Source organism: Loxodonta africana, chromosome 18 (genome assembly GCF_030014295.1).
Source record: "Loxodonta africana isolate mLoxAfr1 chromosome 18, mLoxAfr1.hap2, whole genome shotgun sequence".
Lineage (NCBI taxonomy): Eukaryota > Metazoa > Chordata > Mammalia > Proboscidea > Elephantidae > Loxodonta > Loxodonta africana.
Genome location: NC_087359.1, coordinates 51,581,407 through 51,598,498, shown reverse-complemented (window position 1 = coordinate 51,598,498; position 17,092 = coordinate 51,581,407). Strand labels below are relative to the sequence as shown.

The following is a 17,092-nucleotide window of genomic DNA, read 5'->3' as shown; positions in this document are numbered from 1 at the left end:
TTTCCTCTGGTATTTCCTTATAGTTCAAATAGCCCATCTTTCTAGGCTCATGGATGTCCTTGTAAAGAATGATTAGCTAGAAGTTGCTATTGGGGGCAGCCTAACCAGGCAGAGAATAGGATTGACTTAAATATGTCCTCTTTCCGTTTGTCCTTTTGGACAGCCAGTCTTGTTTCGGAGGGCTGTGGGAGTCAGTATCATCGGACAGAGAAGCTGGAGTCCCTGGCCAGGCAGTGCCCTGGGTTCATCCCGTGCTAGAGAAATGGAAGTAAAGACTGTGCACTGTGTTCTTCCAGACAGAGGCTGCGGCTGCGGTAGCTCTGGGAGCATTCCTGCTCGACGCTTCCCGCCATTACACTGTTGCCCGTTTGTTTTTGGAGCTTTTTGGAAGGCACTTACAGTTTGAATGTATGAGAAAATTGTGGGAGCCCTGTGTTGAGTCTATAGTTTGAGTGAGTTTCAGATTCATTTAAAATACTGCTTTTCTGCCCAGGCTGATCTCCTTGCTATGTTAGTAAAGGTAATTGCTGGAGGTTCTTTTGTTTGTTGTGTTTTTGTTTTTCTAACAGACTAGAGAGATTATCTTTAAAAGGTAGTGAAACTCAGTGAATGGGAGGAGTAAAAAGAGATACACTAGCTTATTTATGGCCCAAGTAGTAACTTAATTAATGAAGTGCCATTTGTGAACTCTATATTCTCACCATTTAGAAACAAGAAGATCTTCTGGGTGTTGCCTGCACCCTAGAGACGGCATCCCTGCCACAGGGGGACTTGGATTACGATAAACCCTGTTTGTGGCCTGTTGTTTGCCATTAGGTAACAACCACCAATTACTCCAACCCACCACAGCCTGATCCTTTTATAGGAAATGCACACAGGCAACAAGAAATTGGCAACATTGTTTCTAAAATCTATTGCCACCCAGAATTGTTGAGGTAGTGTTTTTTTTTTTTTTTCTCTCTTTCTCTTTCTTCTCCAAACAGGATAATTACTTCTGACCAATCCCATACACTTTAATTAAAGTAACTGCAGCTCAAGAGCAAGTTTCTTACAACTGTACATAGTGAGAGCTCTAAAAGCTTCAGCCACTGATAAGCATCTCACTTAGATGGCTCATAATTGCTCCCAGCATCCCGAGATCCTTGCTGCTGTTTGTGCCACTAATTCTGTACAAAGGCAGGAATGCCACAATTGTAGGACACAGTGAATTACATATATATATATATATATATATATATATTTTTTTTTTTTTTTTTTTTTTTTTCTGCTGGTTTTCTTTCTGGCCAATTTAAAATTTGTCAAAGTCGGTCTTCTTCTGGATCACTGCCCTTTGATATTTCGCGCACTCCATTTGCCACAAACAAGCCGCAGGGCCGCAGTTCATGCTGACTCTAGCAGAAGCAGAGAGAGCTCCATTTATCTTACACTGCCTGCTGAATTCCTACTCATTAACTGGGGGTTCACTGCCTCTTTTTAACCCCCCAATGGCTGTTATCATCCCTTCAGAGTAACTGGGTGGCGGGAAGAGGGATCCTCTCTGACATCTGTTTGCACGACTGGATGCTGAGGAGTGTGGGGTAAAGCTGCTTCCTCTTGAAGGAAAGTGATATTGCTACTACCTTCACCCAGCACCTTTTAACTTTTGAAGCACAAGAAGGAGAGGGGGAGGAGATTTCTCAAGTGATGGCCGTTTAATCATTTGCTACAAATCATCTCATTATCAATTTCCTGTCCGCACTGAAGAAAACCATATTTATTTAACCTTGACCAAAATGGCACTAGAGAAAGAATTCTTAGTATGCTAGATGTGAGGCAGGCTCTGGCCCAAGGCAGCTTGGGAGCAAGGGCAGTAGACCTGGAATAACAATAACTTGGTACAAGTCTGGTGACGTAGTGGTTAAGTGCTACGGCTGCTACCCAAAAGGTCAGCGGTTCGTATCCACGAGGCACTCCTTGGAAACTCTATCGGGCAGTTCTACCCCGTCCTATGGGGTCGCTATGAGTCGGAATCGACTCAACGGCAGTGGGTTTGGTCCAAGTCTTGGTTATGTTGTTTGCAGGTAAATTGTTTAACTTCTCTCAGCATCAGTTTCTTCATCTATAAAGTGGAGATAACACCCCCACAGAGCTGATGTGAGGATCAGATGAATATGCATTTTTTTAATCTGTGAAGCATTTTTCACACATAAGGATTGTCATCATTTCCTTGCAGTCTTAATCATTAGAAGAAGCTGATGGCCATGTTTGGTATCAAGCATTCTCTGTGGCTGACGCCCACTGCTGGAGTGAGCAATATAGAAAAGGAAATGAAAAAGAAACCGAACAAATGGTCCTGTCTCTCAGGGAGTTTGCATTCTTTCAGGGAGATCATACACACTCAGTCACAACGGTAACAACAGATCAGGGGTTCCGTTTGTAATGAAACATACTGTGAACCCCCATACTGTTGCTTTTGGCTCCTTTCACATGCTTTAGAACCAGAGTCAGACAAAATGTTTTTTCACAAAATAGGTGAAAAATGACCTCAATATCCAGGTTGGGAAATTGAGGCAAAAAGAAGGGTTAAAGGAGTCATCCAAGATACAAATTAAATGTACAGTGAGGGCACAGGATGGAATTCTGGTTCCCTCTCTTCTACCTTTCCTCAGGATTTCCTCAGATTTCACCTTGGCTAAATACTGAGCCTGATCTAAATTAAACAAGGATCCTTTCCCTTTGCGATCTAAAGTCAGTTCCACTAAGAAAAATCTGATTTAGGAGAAGCCTGTAGTAGTGGGTGTTAGCTTGTGTTCCGGATCTTTTCCCAAATGAGCCTCTGCATTGGGGAGATGCTCACAGATCACTGAGACAAACCAGTGCCCAACTGAATGACTGGGTTCAAAATCTGAATTACTGTTTAGTCTCTAAGGGTAATGAGGAATATCTAATTTCTAAACAGCTAACTTCATCTCCTTTTTAGAATTTTGATTTTTTTACTTTTTAAATGGCCTTTTGTCAATTATATGGTTAGTTTGGGTAGGAAGGTGGTGAATTACTAGTTTGCAGTTCTGTGATTAAAGAGTATAGAAATAGTGCATACATTGACTCTTAATGGAGATAAAAGGAAGAATTACCCCAGAAGGAAAAGTGAACTAAGCCCAGATTCCAGAGTCTTGCAAGGCTGGACCAGTTCTAACCCTGGATTCTCAGAACTGGGGCTTTTAGAGTCACTGCAGAAAGGATTATGTCCTACCATTCTGGTTGGCTTAAGGCCTCTTCTATCTCTGATGACCTTTTTACCTCCTCCCAGATCCAGGAAGAACATGGAGGGTGGCTGTGAATAGGTGGCCTTCCTAGCCAGGCCTCTTGAATACTGTGACCTCAGGTCCTCTCCTGCATCCTTACCCTCCTCTTGTATTCAGGAGGGAAATGACAAATCAGTTTAGATAGAGAACTGTCCAGCCCAAGTGTGAAGCAATGTAAGTTCCCCACTGTCCCTTTCAATACAAAGAGCACCTGGGCGAAGGAGCCACTTAGTGGGACTTTATTCTGCTCAAGGCAGATGTGTCTCAGTCATGGCCCTGCTCCCGGGGAGCCTACCATATAGCACTTGGCCGTGCCCACCAGAACCTGCCCTGGGAGCACAGGCAGCGGCAACACTGGCTGAGCTACTACGGGCCCTTGACTGGTCCTTCCAGTCCTGTCCAGCATCCGCCTGCCTTCTGACCCAATGCGCCCTCAGGTACAAATAAGAGTATTGTGGCTATGGCTGAGGATAAATATGTCTTTGAAAATCTTTGGCAATGTCTTCCTCCCAAGCCTTCTCTTTAGCAGTCAGGGTGACAGGAAATGGACTGTTCCTTGGGTTAAGGGGACTCAGGTTAAACTGCTTTTCTAGCAGAGGTGATCAAAGTATCTGTGCTGTGTGTGTGTTTTCCATCTTTTTTGTGTCCATCTTCAAGATGTTATAAACTGAAAAGAGCCAAAGTGGCTTGTTTGAGGCAGAAAGTAGCATCCTTGCCTGGAAAGTTGAGACTAGGAAAGAAAAACATTCCAATAGCCACCCCTAGGAAGTAGCATCTCACCCTCTCACCTGTTATACAGAGTGTCCCTCACTGGCAGTATGGCCACCAAGCATTGGGCTCTGTGGTAGGTAGGCTGATGAGAAACAACATATGTTTTATATCATGAAGGTAGACATGATGGGATCTTGCCTTCGTCCCTAAGTTAGCAACAGCTTAAAACCGACCTCATCACATTGATTCAGAAGCTACTCGGCTTGGTGCAGTTGGAGTGCCACAGTGACAGCATTTTTTGGGAAGAAGAAGGTCCTTTCAGTCTGATCATTAATCTGATTGTGTTTATAAAAGCACGGTGGCTTGTCTCCTTCCAGGAAGCAGTGATTCACAATTCTTTTAGGCCAGAAGAACCTGGCCGGCACTTTGTTAGAGCAGATCCGAGCTTTTGCCTGCCTGAAGGCTGTCGTCAGAATACGCCTGGGAACCTGTCTTCCCCACTTGGCCCCAACTGACCCAGATCCTTGGCCCTCAAACTGCCAGACTCAGGGAGAGCTAACTGGGGAAAGAAAATAGACTGCCGAGGCATGTCACCACCAGAATTCAGACAATTCTGTGCTGTTTCCTGACTCGTGTGTGAGTGTGTGTGTGTGTTTGTATATGGGCACAGGAGACAGGGCTGCAGGGGAATAATGTGTTTTTTAGCTTTTATTTGGAAATCTCTGCTTTTAACTCTAATGACTTTTAAAAATGTGACTAGGAGAGCACTGACACCACTGCAAGGAACTTTAGGGTTAAACATCCCTTGAGAGCATTGCTGTTAAAATCAATATGCAAATACGGTTGTGTTAGATAGGTATGGCCCCTTTGAAGAAGAGTAGATATAAGGAAATGGGATTTAAAAAAAAAAACTAGAAATTATTCCCATTACAAAAGGATTATTTGCTTTACCAAAGGATTCACTGCAGGGTTCTTTCTAAATAGCTCCCTTAAGGAACTTAAAACAGAATCTGATTTACACAGTTTTTCAAGAATGCTTTTGTGTGAAGAAAGGCACACCTGTTATAGATATAGAGATAGTTCTGCAGGTTTTTTTTTTTTTCCTTACCCTATCTTACTATCATTATAGAGAAATTTCTTTCAACATAGAAAATGTGATTATATAGATCTTTTAAACAGCTACTTACATTTATACTTCTGAATATTAATAAGATTCCAGCCTTTTTCATGCAGATTTTTCCATCTCAGGGTTGAGGTATGGGTGTATGTCCTTATACCTGAGACATTCAGGAGCTTTGCGGGTTAGAGTGGTCTGGTTCTTATCTCTAACATCTCAAGTATTTAACCAGTCAAAGCAAATTGCTTTCCTAAGAGAAGAAGGGCCCATAAAAGTTAAAATTGGGTTTAAATTTATGTAGGCTTCTTATATAACTTTTTAAAAACTTTTTAATATCGGGTTCTTTTATAAGACATTTTCCTTGTTTGCCAGATTAGGATTGTTGTTTCACAAACGAGACTGAGCTCAGGAAAGGAAAGGGGTTTCTGCAAGGTCACCTAGTACCTTTGGCTGAGCAGAGGATTTTCAGCCTAGCAGTCTGCTTTTTCTTCAAAGCTTTGAAGGCCTCACCTCCCCACCCCCAAACCCTACTCCATGGAGTAGGTAGGGTTGGCCTCTTTCAGTATCATTGTTGGGCAGTGCTTCAGAGCAGCCCTGCTGAACTGGCCAAACACCTCTGCTACAGAAAGAGCTGTCTTCTCTAGGAGCTTCTCTGCAGCTTTGACCCCATGGAGGAGGGCTGTGGCTCTTCATTGCCCTGGGGAACACCTCACAGGCTGCTGCGCTGTGAACATTAGTGGGTCAGTTTAAACTGTAGTGTTTAAAGAACCAGGTTGTTGTTGTTATGTGCCGCTTAGACGACTTCAACTGATAGCAACATCCTGTGACAGAGTAGAACTGTCCCATAGCGTTTTCTAGGCTATAATCTTTATGCAGCAGATTGTCAGGTCTTTCTCCCACAGAGCCCCTGGGTGGATTCAACCACCAGCCTTTTGGTTAGCAGCCAACTGCTTAACCATTGTGCCACCAGGGCTCCTCAAAGAACTCGACTTCTCTTTGTGTACCATCAAGTTAATTTCAACTTATAGCGACCCTATAGGACAGAGTAGATAAGTTCAAATCCCAGCTTCACCATTTCCTAGCTTTGTGGCCTTAGGTATGCTGCTTAATTTTTTGTCCTCCATTTCCTGATCTGTAAAATAAGAGATCTTTTAGAGTTGTGAGGATTAAATGAGATGAAAAGTACTTAGAACAGTACTAGCACATAGTAACACCTCAGTGTTAACTAGGATTATTTGATCAAACTAGTCATCCCTGTTCTGTATTTAACTTTTTACATTGAAAAGTTTTTAAGTTATAAAATTGGGTTTTAAAGATTTCATGGAGACTTTTTATTCTGGAAGTCTTCAAAAGGAAGGGATGGGTATAACCTACCATTCTTCTCCCATTTTAGCCTGTGGCATATTCTTACACACACACACACACACACACACACACCGACTTGCTTTCCTAAAAACCCTGAGGCCCTGCAATCTGGCTAGAAAAGAAAGAAAACCATTCCAAGATATTTAATTGTACAGGGAGCTTACAGGATTGATCGAGAGCTTAGCTTTTTACAATAGTCCAGTGAATAAGAAATGCTCCTGACAAACGATCAATGATAGGATAATCACTCTTTATCCCCCTCCTCATTCTTACCTTCTTTCTTTCAGGAGAACAGGGTTCAGAAGTCAAAAATCTTTATAGACGCTGCTTTTAAATTAAGCAGAAAATAGACATTGACATATTTGTTAATCTCCCCTAAATCATTACCGGGGCTGGCTGCTTTGCTGTACAAGGAGAGAGGGGCCCTCAGTGTGCAACACCAGAGTATAACTAGCTTAAGAAAAGTGCTTTATTTTTAGACAATAACATTTAGAAAACCCTTTCTTTCCCCCCCTAAAACAAAGTACATGAATCCTTGGCCTTCTCATATGCATCTTAAAATACGTACATTTTCTGCTTCTGTCTTTTCCTTGCTTTGATGCTTTTTTGAAATAGGTCTTGAAGTGTGTGGTCAGAGGCATTACTGAAAGAATCAAGCAGGGTGGCTTTTAAGAGAATGCTTTGTGGTCTTTCTAGTCTCAGGAGAACCCAAGAACATTGCAGATATTTATTTCATCACCCTTTCAAAGCCCTAGAACAGCCTTGGGTGGACGTGACCTTTGTTAGCCCAGGAACCAGCCTTCTCTGTCCTCCAACTTGGTAAAGCCATAGCCTTGTTCCCAGAATGCCCCACTCCTCAGCCCTCATGTCCTCCCTCTTCTGCACCTGATGCTGAGCCTTCCTCTTAACTCCTTTCTAGCAAGATGAGCCAAACTCTCCAGGTTGTTTCCCTTCTCCCACCACTGCCAGAATACCTGCTTGGCCACGTTCAGTACCATTTAATGTGGAAGAACACAGGCCTCAGAGAGGGGCAGGCCTAAGTATAAATCCTGACTTTGCCACTTAAGAGCTGATGCCATTGGCCAAGTCACTTTCCATCTCAGAGCCTTGGGTTTTCTCTTTTGTAAAATAGAGAACCTGTCTGTAAGGTTGGGTTGTTATAAGGGTTAGTGATATATGTGAAGCAACTTGGAAAACGCTCAGTACAGTTAAGGTATTTGGCCTGGCAGCATAGTGTTAACAGCTGACCAGACCTAGGTGGAATTGTGTTGTATGCAGCCCAGCATATACTAAATGCTCAATAAATGGTGTGTCTATATGCATGTCATCCAAGTGCAGTGTTGGTTGTTTACCCAAAAGGAGAACGTTAAAAAGAGTCTGGAAGTCCCTGTTCAGCCACATCCGTGGTCCTGTCCTCCCCTCCCTTGCCCCAAGGCAGGACGGTAATTTTACCTACTATTGTATTTATTGTATTAGTTCTTTAATCTCACAATAACAGGAGGGGCTACCTTAAATCTGAGGCCTGTCTAGTAAATAGTGTCTGACCCACACTATGGGAATTATTGGAGGCATTGTCCAGGTTTTAGTTGTGGAATGGGATTAAGATGGAACTTCAGCTTTGTCAGCCAGGAGTCTGCCACCATCACTTAGCCTTTTCTGAAATTATTAAAGGGATACTGCTGCTACTGAAGCACTTGTCCTCTGCCCCCAAATAAGCAAGTAGATAAACGTAACGTAGCACTCAAAACTTCAGGAGCCAAGCTGCTGCGCGTGAGTCCTGGCTCTCACTTTCCAGCTTTTGTAAATTACATAAAAGTCTCCCTGTGCCTCAGTTTCCTCACCTGTAAGATGGGGATAATAATATCAACCTCGTGAGTTTTTGTGAGGATTAAGTGAGTTAATAGATATGAAGCACATAGAATAGAATGCAGTACTCTGAATATTAGTTATCATTATTGATTGTATGCATGAAGAAGCCAGTAAAAACGTTTTTTTGTTCTTAGCTTACTAATTTTTAAAACTTTTTTGATACAATTTCACAGAAAAGTTATAAGAATATGCTTATATGGAGAACTTCTGATGCCCTTTTCTCAGATTCACCAGTTGTTAACATTTTCTCTCGATGCTTTCTCATTTGTACACACTCAAGTGTGCATTCTCTCACCTCCGCTCCTATGCACACACACATTTTCTTTGAACCATTTGATGTCCAGTTTATATACCTCATGCTCCTTTATTCATATATATTGTGTATTTTTATAAACAGACTTTCTCTTACAAAACCACTTTTATCAAATCAGGAAAGATAACAACATCGATACAATATTACTGTCTAATCCATGGTTCATATTCCAGTTTTATCAGCTGTCTCTGCCCCTTATAGTTTGTTTTTGTTTTTTCCCTGATCTGAGATCCAGTCCAGGACCACAGACTGCAATTCGATACCAGGTATTTTTAGTCATCTTTAATCTGGAATGTGAGACTTAGCATTTTTGAAGAGTATAAGCCAGTTTTTTTTTTTTTTTGTAGCATGTTCTTCAACTTGGCTTTGTCTTGTACTTCCTCCGACGACATTCGAATTATACATTTTCGGCAGGAATATTACAGAGTGTTGTGATGTCTCAGGATGTCATTATTAGAAGGCACATGATGTCATTTTGTCCTATTAGCAATCATGCTAATTTTTATTACTTGTTTTGTTCACTAGGTTAATCCATTGTAAAGTTACCATTTTCCTTTTTGTAATTAATAAGTAATTTGTAAGGAGATACTTAGAGACAATCTAAATAACCTGTTACTCATAGATCAAACATTTACCCATTAGTTTTAGCATCCATTGGTAATTGAGTGGATCAGTTACGCTGATGGTTGTAAAAATGGTGATTCTGTGATTCCATCATTCCTTCTACATTTATTGTTATTCTGCTGTAAGGGAGAGCTTTACCTTCCTCCATTCCCACATTTATTTCATTGTATCAGGATGGACTCAGATTCTTATTTTACTCCATAAATACTCTGTTACTATCATTACCTATTTTGATGCTCAAATTGTCCCAGATTTAGCCAGGGGAAGTCCCTTCTAACTGGCTGCTGTGTCCTTTTAAAATGTCCCCATTATTTGTGGAGTGCTTCCTTGCTTTTTGTCACAAGAGTTCCAAGCTCTTCTTATTTGTATTTTCCCTGCTTCAATCCTAGAATCAGCAGTTTCCCCAGAGAGTCTTGATTTCTTTGAGTGGAGAAAGAAAAATTTTCATTTCTCTATCAAGGGTGTTCTAGCTGAGACTCAAAAGAAACTAGTCAGCTCTCCTCCCATCAATTCTCCAGGCAGGGCAAAGTTCATTCAGCTCCACACTAGAATGAATGGGCCACCGTCTCCTTCCAGAGTGTGGGACCCAGCACTCTCATGAAGTTTACCTGTTTTGGAAAGATGCTGAGATGTCAGGGGCCTGAAGCAGTAGGTCACTGATTGCCCTCTATGTGAGAACAAAGAAAAGATCTCCTCAGCATCCTTTATCACAGCTTTAAAGTAGTGAGAGTTAAACAAAAAAAGTGAAGTTGGGTATCCAAAAACCTCATAAAAATGAAACTAGGTACTATACACCCACTCCTCACTTACCAACATGGTTAGGTTCCACAGACCAGATCGTTATGTGAAAATTGGCTTTATGCAAAAATGGAGAATGACCACATCAGATCACAAAATGGAGGATGACTACATCATTATATAACTGCCAAACCATGAAGAATCATGGCCCAGCCAAGTTGACACATAACCTTAACATCACAGCCAACATTACTCTCACCTCACACCTCGGCATTCATTATTGTGAGGTGTGTGTCATTAATGCACAAAATAGATTTTTTATTATTGTCATAAATGTGAAATGTCAGATAACAGAACAGTCGATAAGTGAGGAGTAGGTGTAGTTACATCCCTCTTCTGTTAACATGTGTTTATGTATAATACCTACAGCTCACTCAGCAGCCCAAGGCTGTTTATGGCATATGATTCATAGTAGCATAAAAAACAAGGCCTGTTCCCAGACAGGCATGCTTGAATTAGACCTTTCTCTTCTGCATCCCATCACCTGTGGTCATGTATTTATTTGTCAGCTTTGGTGACAAAGCACTTCAGGTGTCCCCAACACCAGGGGCTGTCACCTATTGCTCCTTCAACTAGACTTACTCCTCCTTACTAGGCGGGCAACTAAATTTTCAGTATTGATTGTAGGTCCCATTCTGAGAGTAATCAGGAAGAAAAGCACAATGTAGCAGCCCTCCTTCTGGGACAGTATTGATTGAGGGGGAGGGGGTGTCCTCCTTGTTATACGGAATTCTAAAATCTCCTATCTATTGAGTAAGGTACTGCATGCTTATAAGCTCAGTGATCTAAATGGAGTTTGTGGACTGCCCTTCTGTTTTCTCCGTTCCTTCTTTTTTTTAGCCCAAGAACTAGAATGTCTTTATTACTCTGGTCAAGGGCTGGCTCAGTGAACAGCCCAGGAGGGAGGATGGGGTCCAGCTAATCCACTGAGCTGACACAAGACACACTCATCTGGCTCTAGTTAGGTGGATTCTACTAATTTGAGGTTGTTGTAGTTCTTGTTAGTTGCTATTGAGTTGGCTCTGACTCATGGAAACTCTTGTACAAAAGAATGAAAAGTTGCTCAGAGTGCGCCATCTTTATGGTCGTTGGTATGCTCAGTATCATCATTGCTGCCGCTGTGTATTTTGAGTGCCTTCCAACCTAGGGAGTTCATCTTTCAGCACTAGATCAGACAGCATTCTCTTGTGATCCATAGGGCTTTCCATTGAGTAATTTTTGAAAGTAGATCACCAGGCCTTTCCTCCTAGTCTTAGTTTAGAAGCTCCACTGAAACCTGTCCACCATGGGTGACCCTGCGAGTATTTGAAATACTGGTGGCATAACTTGCAGCATCACAGCAACATGCAGGCCACCACAGTATGACAAACTGGCGGATGAGTAGTGGAAGTTGAGGTTAGGAGTGTCCAAACAGGAGATGAGAGCCTGTGGAGTAATGCAGCTCACAGCTTTAGGAGTTATTCAGATCCTTAGTGAGTTTGGTGGGTATCTGCTATGGACGTGGGGAGACAAGAGCTGCTGGTTTCTGCTCAGTGGCATAGAGGATGCAGTCCTCCCATATCCCACACGTGGAAGAGTCCAGCCACTCTAACACTGGTCAGCAGTGGGTGGGCATGGTGCCACTGCTGTGCCAGCATTGGCCTCTCATGGGGAAGAAATGCAGAAATGAACTGATTGAAGTACAGAGCTCTAGGTTGTTGTTTGTACCTGCTCATTGAGAGGGCTAGGCAATAAACAGCTCCTGTGGCTGCTTTTATAGTTGTGACCTCCCAAGGAAAAGAGGACATGTGAGCTCTCTGAGGCAAGGTGAGGACAGGTCTGACATTTCCTGTAGAGCCCTGTTACTCAGCAAAGAGGTGGTGAAGACAATGGAGAGCCAGGCCACAGAGGAAAGGGCGCTGGGATGGATTCCGAGCTTCCTGTGACTGTGGCTATTGCTGTGCAGAGAGATTCCTGGTCATCACAGAGTGTGACGGGCAGGCTTATCTAATTGCAGGCACCCCAGAGCTAAGCCAAGCTGAGCGGAACGAGCTGGAGAACAAGCTGAAGGAGCGGGAGGAATTCCTAATTCCCATTTACCATCAGGTAGCCGTGCAGTTTGCTGACTTGCATGACACACCAGGCCGGATGCAGGAGAAGGGTGTTATTAATGTGAGTATGATGGCTGCCACTTCTTCTGACTTGCTGGGACCGCGAGCAAGCATGTGTGTATGTCTTATGCACAGGAGCTCACAAGCAGGGAGCTGTTGGGGCTGGACAAAGGCAGCTCGTGCAGATCAAGTCACTTTCAAGTGTTCTGAGAGAGTTTCCCCCCTTTTCTCTATCCATTATCTTCCTAAAACACTTTGATTTAGGTTTCCATGAACTCCTCAAGAGGCAAGCTCCATTTTACTGGTGGGAAACTGAGTCACATGTGACTTCAATGGCAACAGCTTCCTGGGTTTTCAGGCCATAGATTACTACAATGTCAAGGTTCCAGCAGCAGCTAATTCACATTAGACCTACATTCAGGTCGTTTGAGCAGTCTGCTCAAAACCAGTTTCTCACTCTGGTTACCTGGGAATTCACAGCCTTTTCCCCAGAACATCTCAGCCATGTGCGCGGTTGGCATTAGCCAGGCCCATTGCTGTGCATGGCGCTGCAGCCAGCTCTGTTGGCAGTGCGTGGGGGCTGCAGTTCTGAACTGATGAGAAGTCTGGAGGTGCTTGCAGCCCGCTCTTGAGTCCCTTAGAGGCCTACCTGGAGAGCAGGTTTTTGTGTCGGTGGAGTTCCATCTGGACTGAGCAGCTTTAGGGCTGGTGTGACTCATTCTTGTCTTCATGTAGGACATCCTGGATTGGAAAACATCCCGTACCTTCTTCTATTGGCGGCTGAGGCGTCTGCTGCTGGAGGACCTAGTCAAGAAGAAAATCCACAATGCCAACCCCGAGCTGACTGATGGCCAGATCCAGGCCATGTTGAGGCGCTGGTTTGTGGAGGTAGAAGGAACTGTGAAGGTAGGTGAGGCACCCAGCCTTTATGCTGTGCTCCTCACCCCAATTGAGTATTGCAAGGCTTATTGTCTGAGAATCCCAGGCCTCTAGGTGACTGGAGTGGAAGGGAAGCATATAGGCCTGAGCCGTACTTCCCCCACCATAACCTCACCTCCCGCAGTAACACGTCAGGACATCTTGTTAGCAGAGGCGGTAGGGTATTTTCTGTAGCTTATTAAATCATTTAGCAAACCTTTTTTGAAACACTTGCTACGTGCCAGACGCTTCATTAAGCCCTAGGGTCATGGCAATGGAACAGGCAGGCGTTCCTGCACACACGGCACTCACCGTCTAGAGGGGAGACAGAGAAGTCATGGGTAACCATGAGGTCAGTGCTAAACAATGCAAACCTGGACATTTTGGAACCCAGAGGAAGGACCCCTGACACGCTCTTGAGGGAGGGGAAGGAAAGTCTGGGAAGAGTTCTAGAGAAAGTGATGTCTCAACTGAGACCTGAACAAAGTAGGAATTAACCAGGTGAAGAGGTTGGAGTGAGGGGAGGAGGCATGTTCCAAGGCCTGAGAGCAAGAGTATCATGCATCCAAGGAACTGCAAGTATTTCATTATGGCTCAAAGGTTGGGTGCCAGGTAAGAAGACGTGAGCAGGACCTGATCATGCAGGGCTGTGTAAGCTGTGTTGAGGAGTTTGGACTTTGTCCTGAGGTCCATGGGAGGCCACTGAGGTATTTTAATCAGTAGAGTGACATGCTCTGATTTGTGTTTTAGAAAGACCTCTTGGGGGCTGTGTGGAGGGTAGAACTGAAGGGGACGGGAGCAGGAAGCTTAGCAGGAGATGTGATGAGTAGAACTAAAGATTTTCTCATTTCTAATCCAAGGTAGAAGGAAATGGCTACCCTGCATGCAGGAAACTGTGAGTCTAGCATCTTCCTGGGGTGATCTCAGGGGGAGCACACACACCTCAGATTAGTGACCCCACTGAGATGCTTTCTTTCCCTGGTGCTCTCACCTCTTGGTTAGGGATGGGGTAAATCTGAGGCCAGGATGAGGTAGCAAGGGCACCAGCTCCTGGTGCAGCAAGGAGAGTGGTATCCACAGTGGGCTGCAGAGGACAGTCAATGGGAATATGCGAAGAAAATACTAGAACTTTTATTTCTGTTTATTTTTACTAAGAAAAAGAGAGAAATTAACCTTTATTAGTCATATATGGATTAAAAGTGAATCATATATATGTTTAGTTGGAATATTGGCCATATGTGCTCAGAATATTTTTGTCTACTTTTCTAATAGGCAGTTTGGTGACTGCTAGGTTAGAGTACTGATGGGAGGCTGGATGGCTGGCGGTGGCATGAAGGGTCCTGGCCCATGAAGAGGGATCTCCAGCCTCTTCCTGGCAAGTGTTGCCTGAAGTCCCTGCTAACTGTTCTCTGGAAGAAACTCCAAGATTTGACAGCAGCTTGAAAGCCAGTGAACGGGTTGCTTCTAAGATTCACCTTTGTGTTAAGTCTACCCATTTCTTTACGACTGAAAAGCTTCTTTGGATAAATATTTCAGATGTGCAGCGGGGAAGCTCAGCCTTATGCGACATTTGGTTCAGGTTAAGGTCAGTCTGTGGCATCATAATTGAGTGAGACAATTTTGTCAGCGGCTACTGGCAGCTTCTAGTGAAGTTGGCATTGAAAGTCATGCAAGTGTAAAATAAGCAGTTGTTCTCCAGTTAAGTGTGCCCGCCAAGTAAGTGGAGTGTGTGTGTGTGGCCAGGAAAGGCCTGCACTGCCTTCCCACCACATTAGTCACTAATGGACATGCACAGCCTCAGTGGCCACAGGAGGAGAAGAGGCTGCTCCCCCTCTGAGCATGGAGTAGAGAAGGCCCCTTCAGTTGCTCCTTAGCGTCCTGCTCCCAGGGAGACGGTGTGTCTGACGAAATAGGTCATTGCCATCTCTTACCTATGGAGAGAACTGTTGCCTGTATGTGCACGGACACCAGGCCTGAAATCAAGTACAGATGTATGGACGGAGGCTGCCGAAAGGCACTGGGAACCTACTGTACTCAAGAATGGGGGCTGTTGCCCTTGCTTCCATCTATAAAAGGCAGCTCTCTCCCGAGCTCTCAGCCTAAGAGGACAGCCAAGGAGAGAAAGTAAGGATGGATGATCCCAGGGTGATCCTGCGATGCCAGGGCATGAAGCTTTGAAATCTCCTTCCTTATTCTGCAGGCTCAGCAGGACCTAGTTTAGTGTAGGGTGGGGGTTGGGATGGGTGATAAAATCTGCATCGTCCTTGAGAGAATAAAGTGCTGCAGTGTTAAAAAGCAGTCTCTGCTGCCTCTGAAGGGCTGCCGCAGGCTCTGTTTGGGGATTCAGAATGGCATAAAGCCGTCCCTTTTTTTTGCTGGTTCTTCAAGCAGTGATAGATAATATGTGCTGTGTATCTCTCAAGTACAAAGACTGGCGGGGTCTAGACCTTGGCTTTACATTAAGAAGTGACCCTCTCTGATCCTTACTGTGGTTACTGGTAGTGAAAGACACTTAGTGATAGCTATCTGTTAGCCATGCTGTGTGTTCTTTTTTTTCCCAGAGAATTTGTTTTTTAATCTTAACCCTGGAAAAAGAGATTCCAGGATAGAAATTTTGAAGACACTGTGGTGTTATAAGTGAGCAATGTAATTCTTTTGTTTCCCCTAGGTATCTGTTACAGTGAGTTATGGAGTTCTGTTTGACTCCACTGGGACAGTCCTATTCTAGGAAATAGTAGGGTTTATGGTCCACAGTTTCACTGTAGGCAGAAGAAAAACATCACTATGGCTCCCTGCAAAAACAAGAACCGTGGTTTAAATTGGATCATAAGAACATGGCAGACATTTGTTTCCTGGGCATGTTTTCTCTCCTGATTCTGAGATCCACAATTTGAGGTATATGGTGTTTGTATCATTTTTCAAGCAGACTAATTGATTTTTCCCAAGCTCCAAAAGTAGAAGTTGAGATTAGAACCCACAAGGAGCGATGAAAAGAAAGTCAATTTTGGAATCTCTCAAACTTCTTGGATTCCAGCTTTGCTATTTACTGGGTTGGCCATATCATTTAAGCCTCCATTTCCTCATGTGTAAATGGGGGTATTTATTTCACGGGGCTCAGCGAGTTTTAAATAATGTGATTTAAGTGCGGAGCACAATGCCTGGCACTCAGTAGACACAAGAAGTTTCCGTCTCTCTCAGCATAGCATATTAGAAGGTAAAACAAGAACAGCAACACGCTATGCTAAGAGTAAAAATGTGTAACTTAGTGATCTTGAGGTGGGGGAGGTGGGGGGTTGGTTCCATGAACACAGTAGATGCTCAGTAAAGCTTCTTTGATTTGGTTTGCTGCAGTGTACCCGGCAACCTAGAATGCTGTCATACATTCTTATTGTCCAGATGGCTATTCGTATGCTCTCATTCTGGATTTCCAAATGAAATAAATGGTCAGTGGAGGCCCTGGTGAGGATGCTAGAGCAAAAAGCTTCATTGATTGGGCTCGCTGTTTTGATTTCCACTGTCCCCCTAGCCTGGCCTCAAGCTGCCCATGGGTTAGTCTCATGGATCAAACTTCTTATTAAGGGCCAGTTAGGGAAGAGGTGAGGCAGAACCTGGAAAGCATTGCCTGGCCCTGTGTGGGCCGGTGGCTGAGACTAGAGTGGCTCACATATAGCCCACATGGCTTTTTTCTGTTGTGCTGTTAACCGTGCTGAAAACCTGTGAAGAAAGCAGGTTCCTTCCTGGGCTTCAGTTGGGTAGGTCTTAACCTTGTAGGTGTAGGTATATTGAAAATGCCTTTTTTTTTTTCTAATGTATGCATATACTCCCCAATCTGTGTGCGACCCCACCCCTGCCTCTCATTGGGCTGCACTGCTCCTTGAAGTCTAGAAAACGAGAAGTGGAAGGACCCTCCCCAGCTGGAGGTGTCTCCAGGCAGCTCAGGAAGTGAACTTATTTGTAGGGCATGGTAATCAGGGCACACATCCATCGTGTTGTTTCCTGGTCA

General features: G+C 43.9%; 1 protein-coding gene across 12 annotated transcripts in view; it reads left to right on the top strand.

Moving 5' to 3' along the window:
• ACACA (acetyl-CoA carboxylase alpha) overlaps nucleotides 1–17,092 on the top strand; it is a 318,748-nt gene that overhangs the window by 285,093 nt on the left and 16,563 nt on the right. For 11 of the 12 annotated variants that reach the window (XM_064271370.1, XM_064271368.1, XM_064271369.1 and 8 more), the window contains 2 exons: nucleotides 12,078–12,232; nucleotides 12,907–13,077. In XM_064271370.1, the coding sequence (XP_064127440.1) occupies nucleotides 12,078–12,232; nucleotides 12,907–13,077 (326 nt within the window). Of the gene's footprint in view, nucleotides 1–12,077; nucleotides 12,233–12,906; nucleotides 13,078–14,361; nucleotides 15,302–17,092 lie in introns of those variants that run through there. The other variant, XM_064271377.1, reaches the window with a different exon arrangement.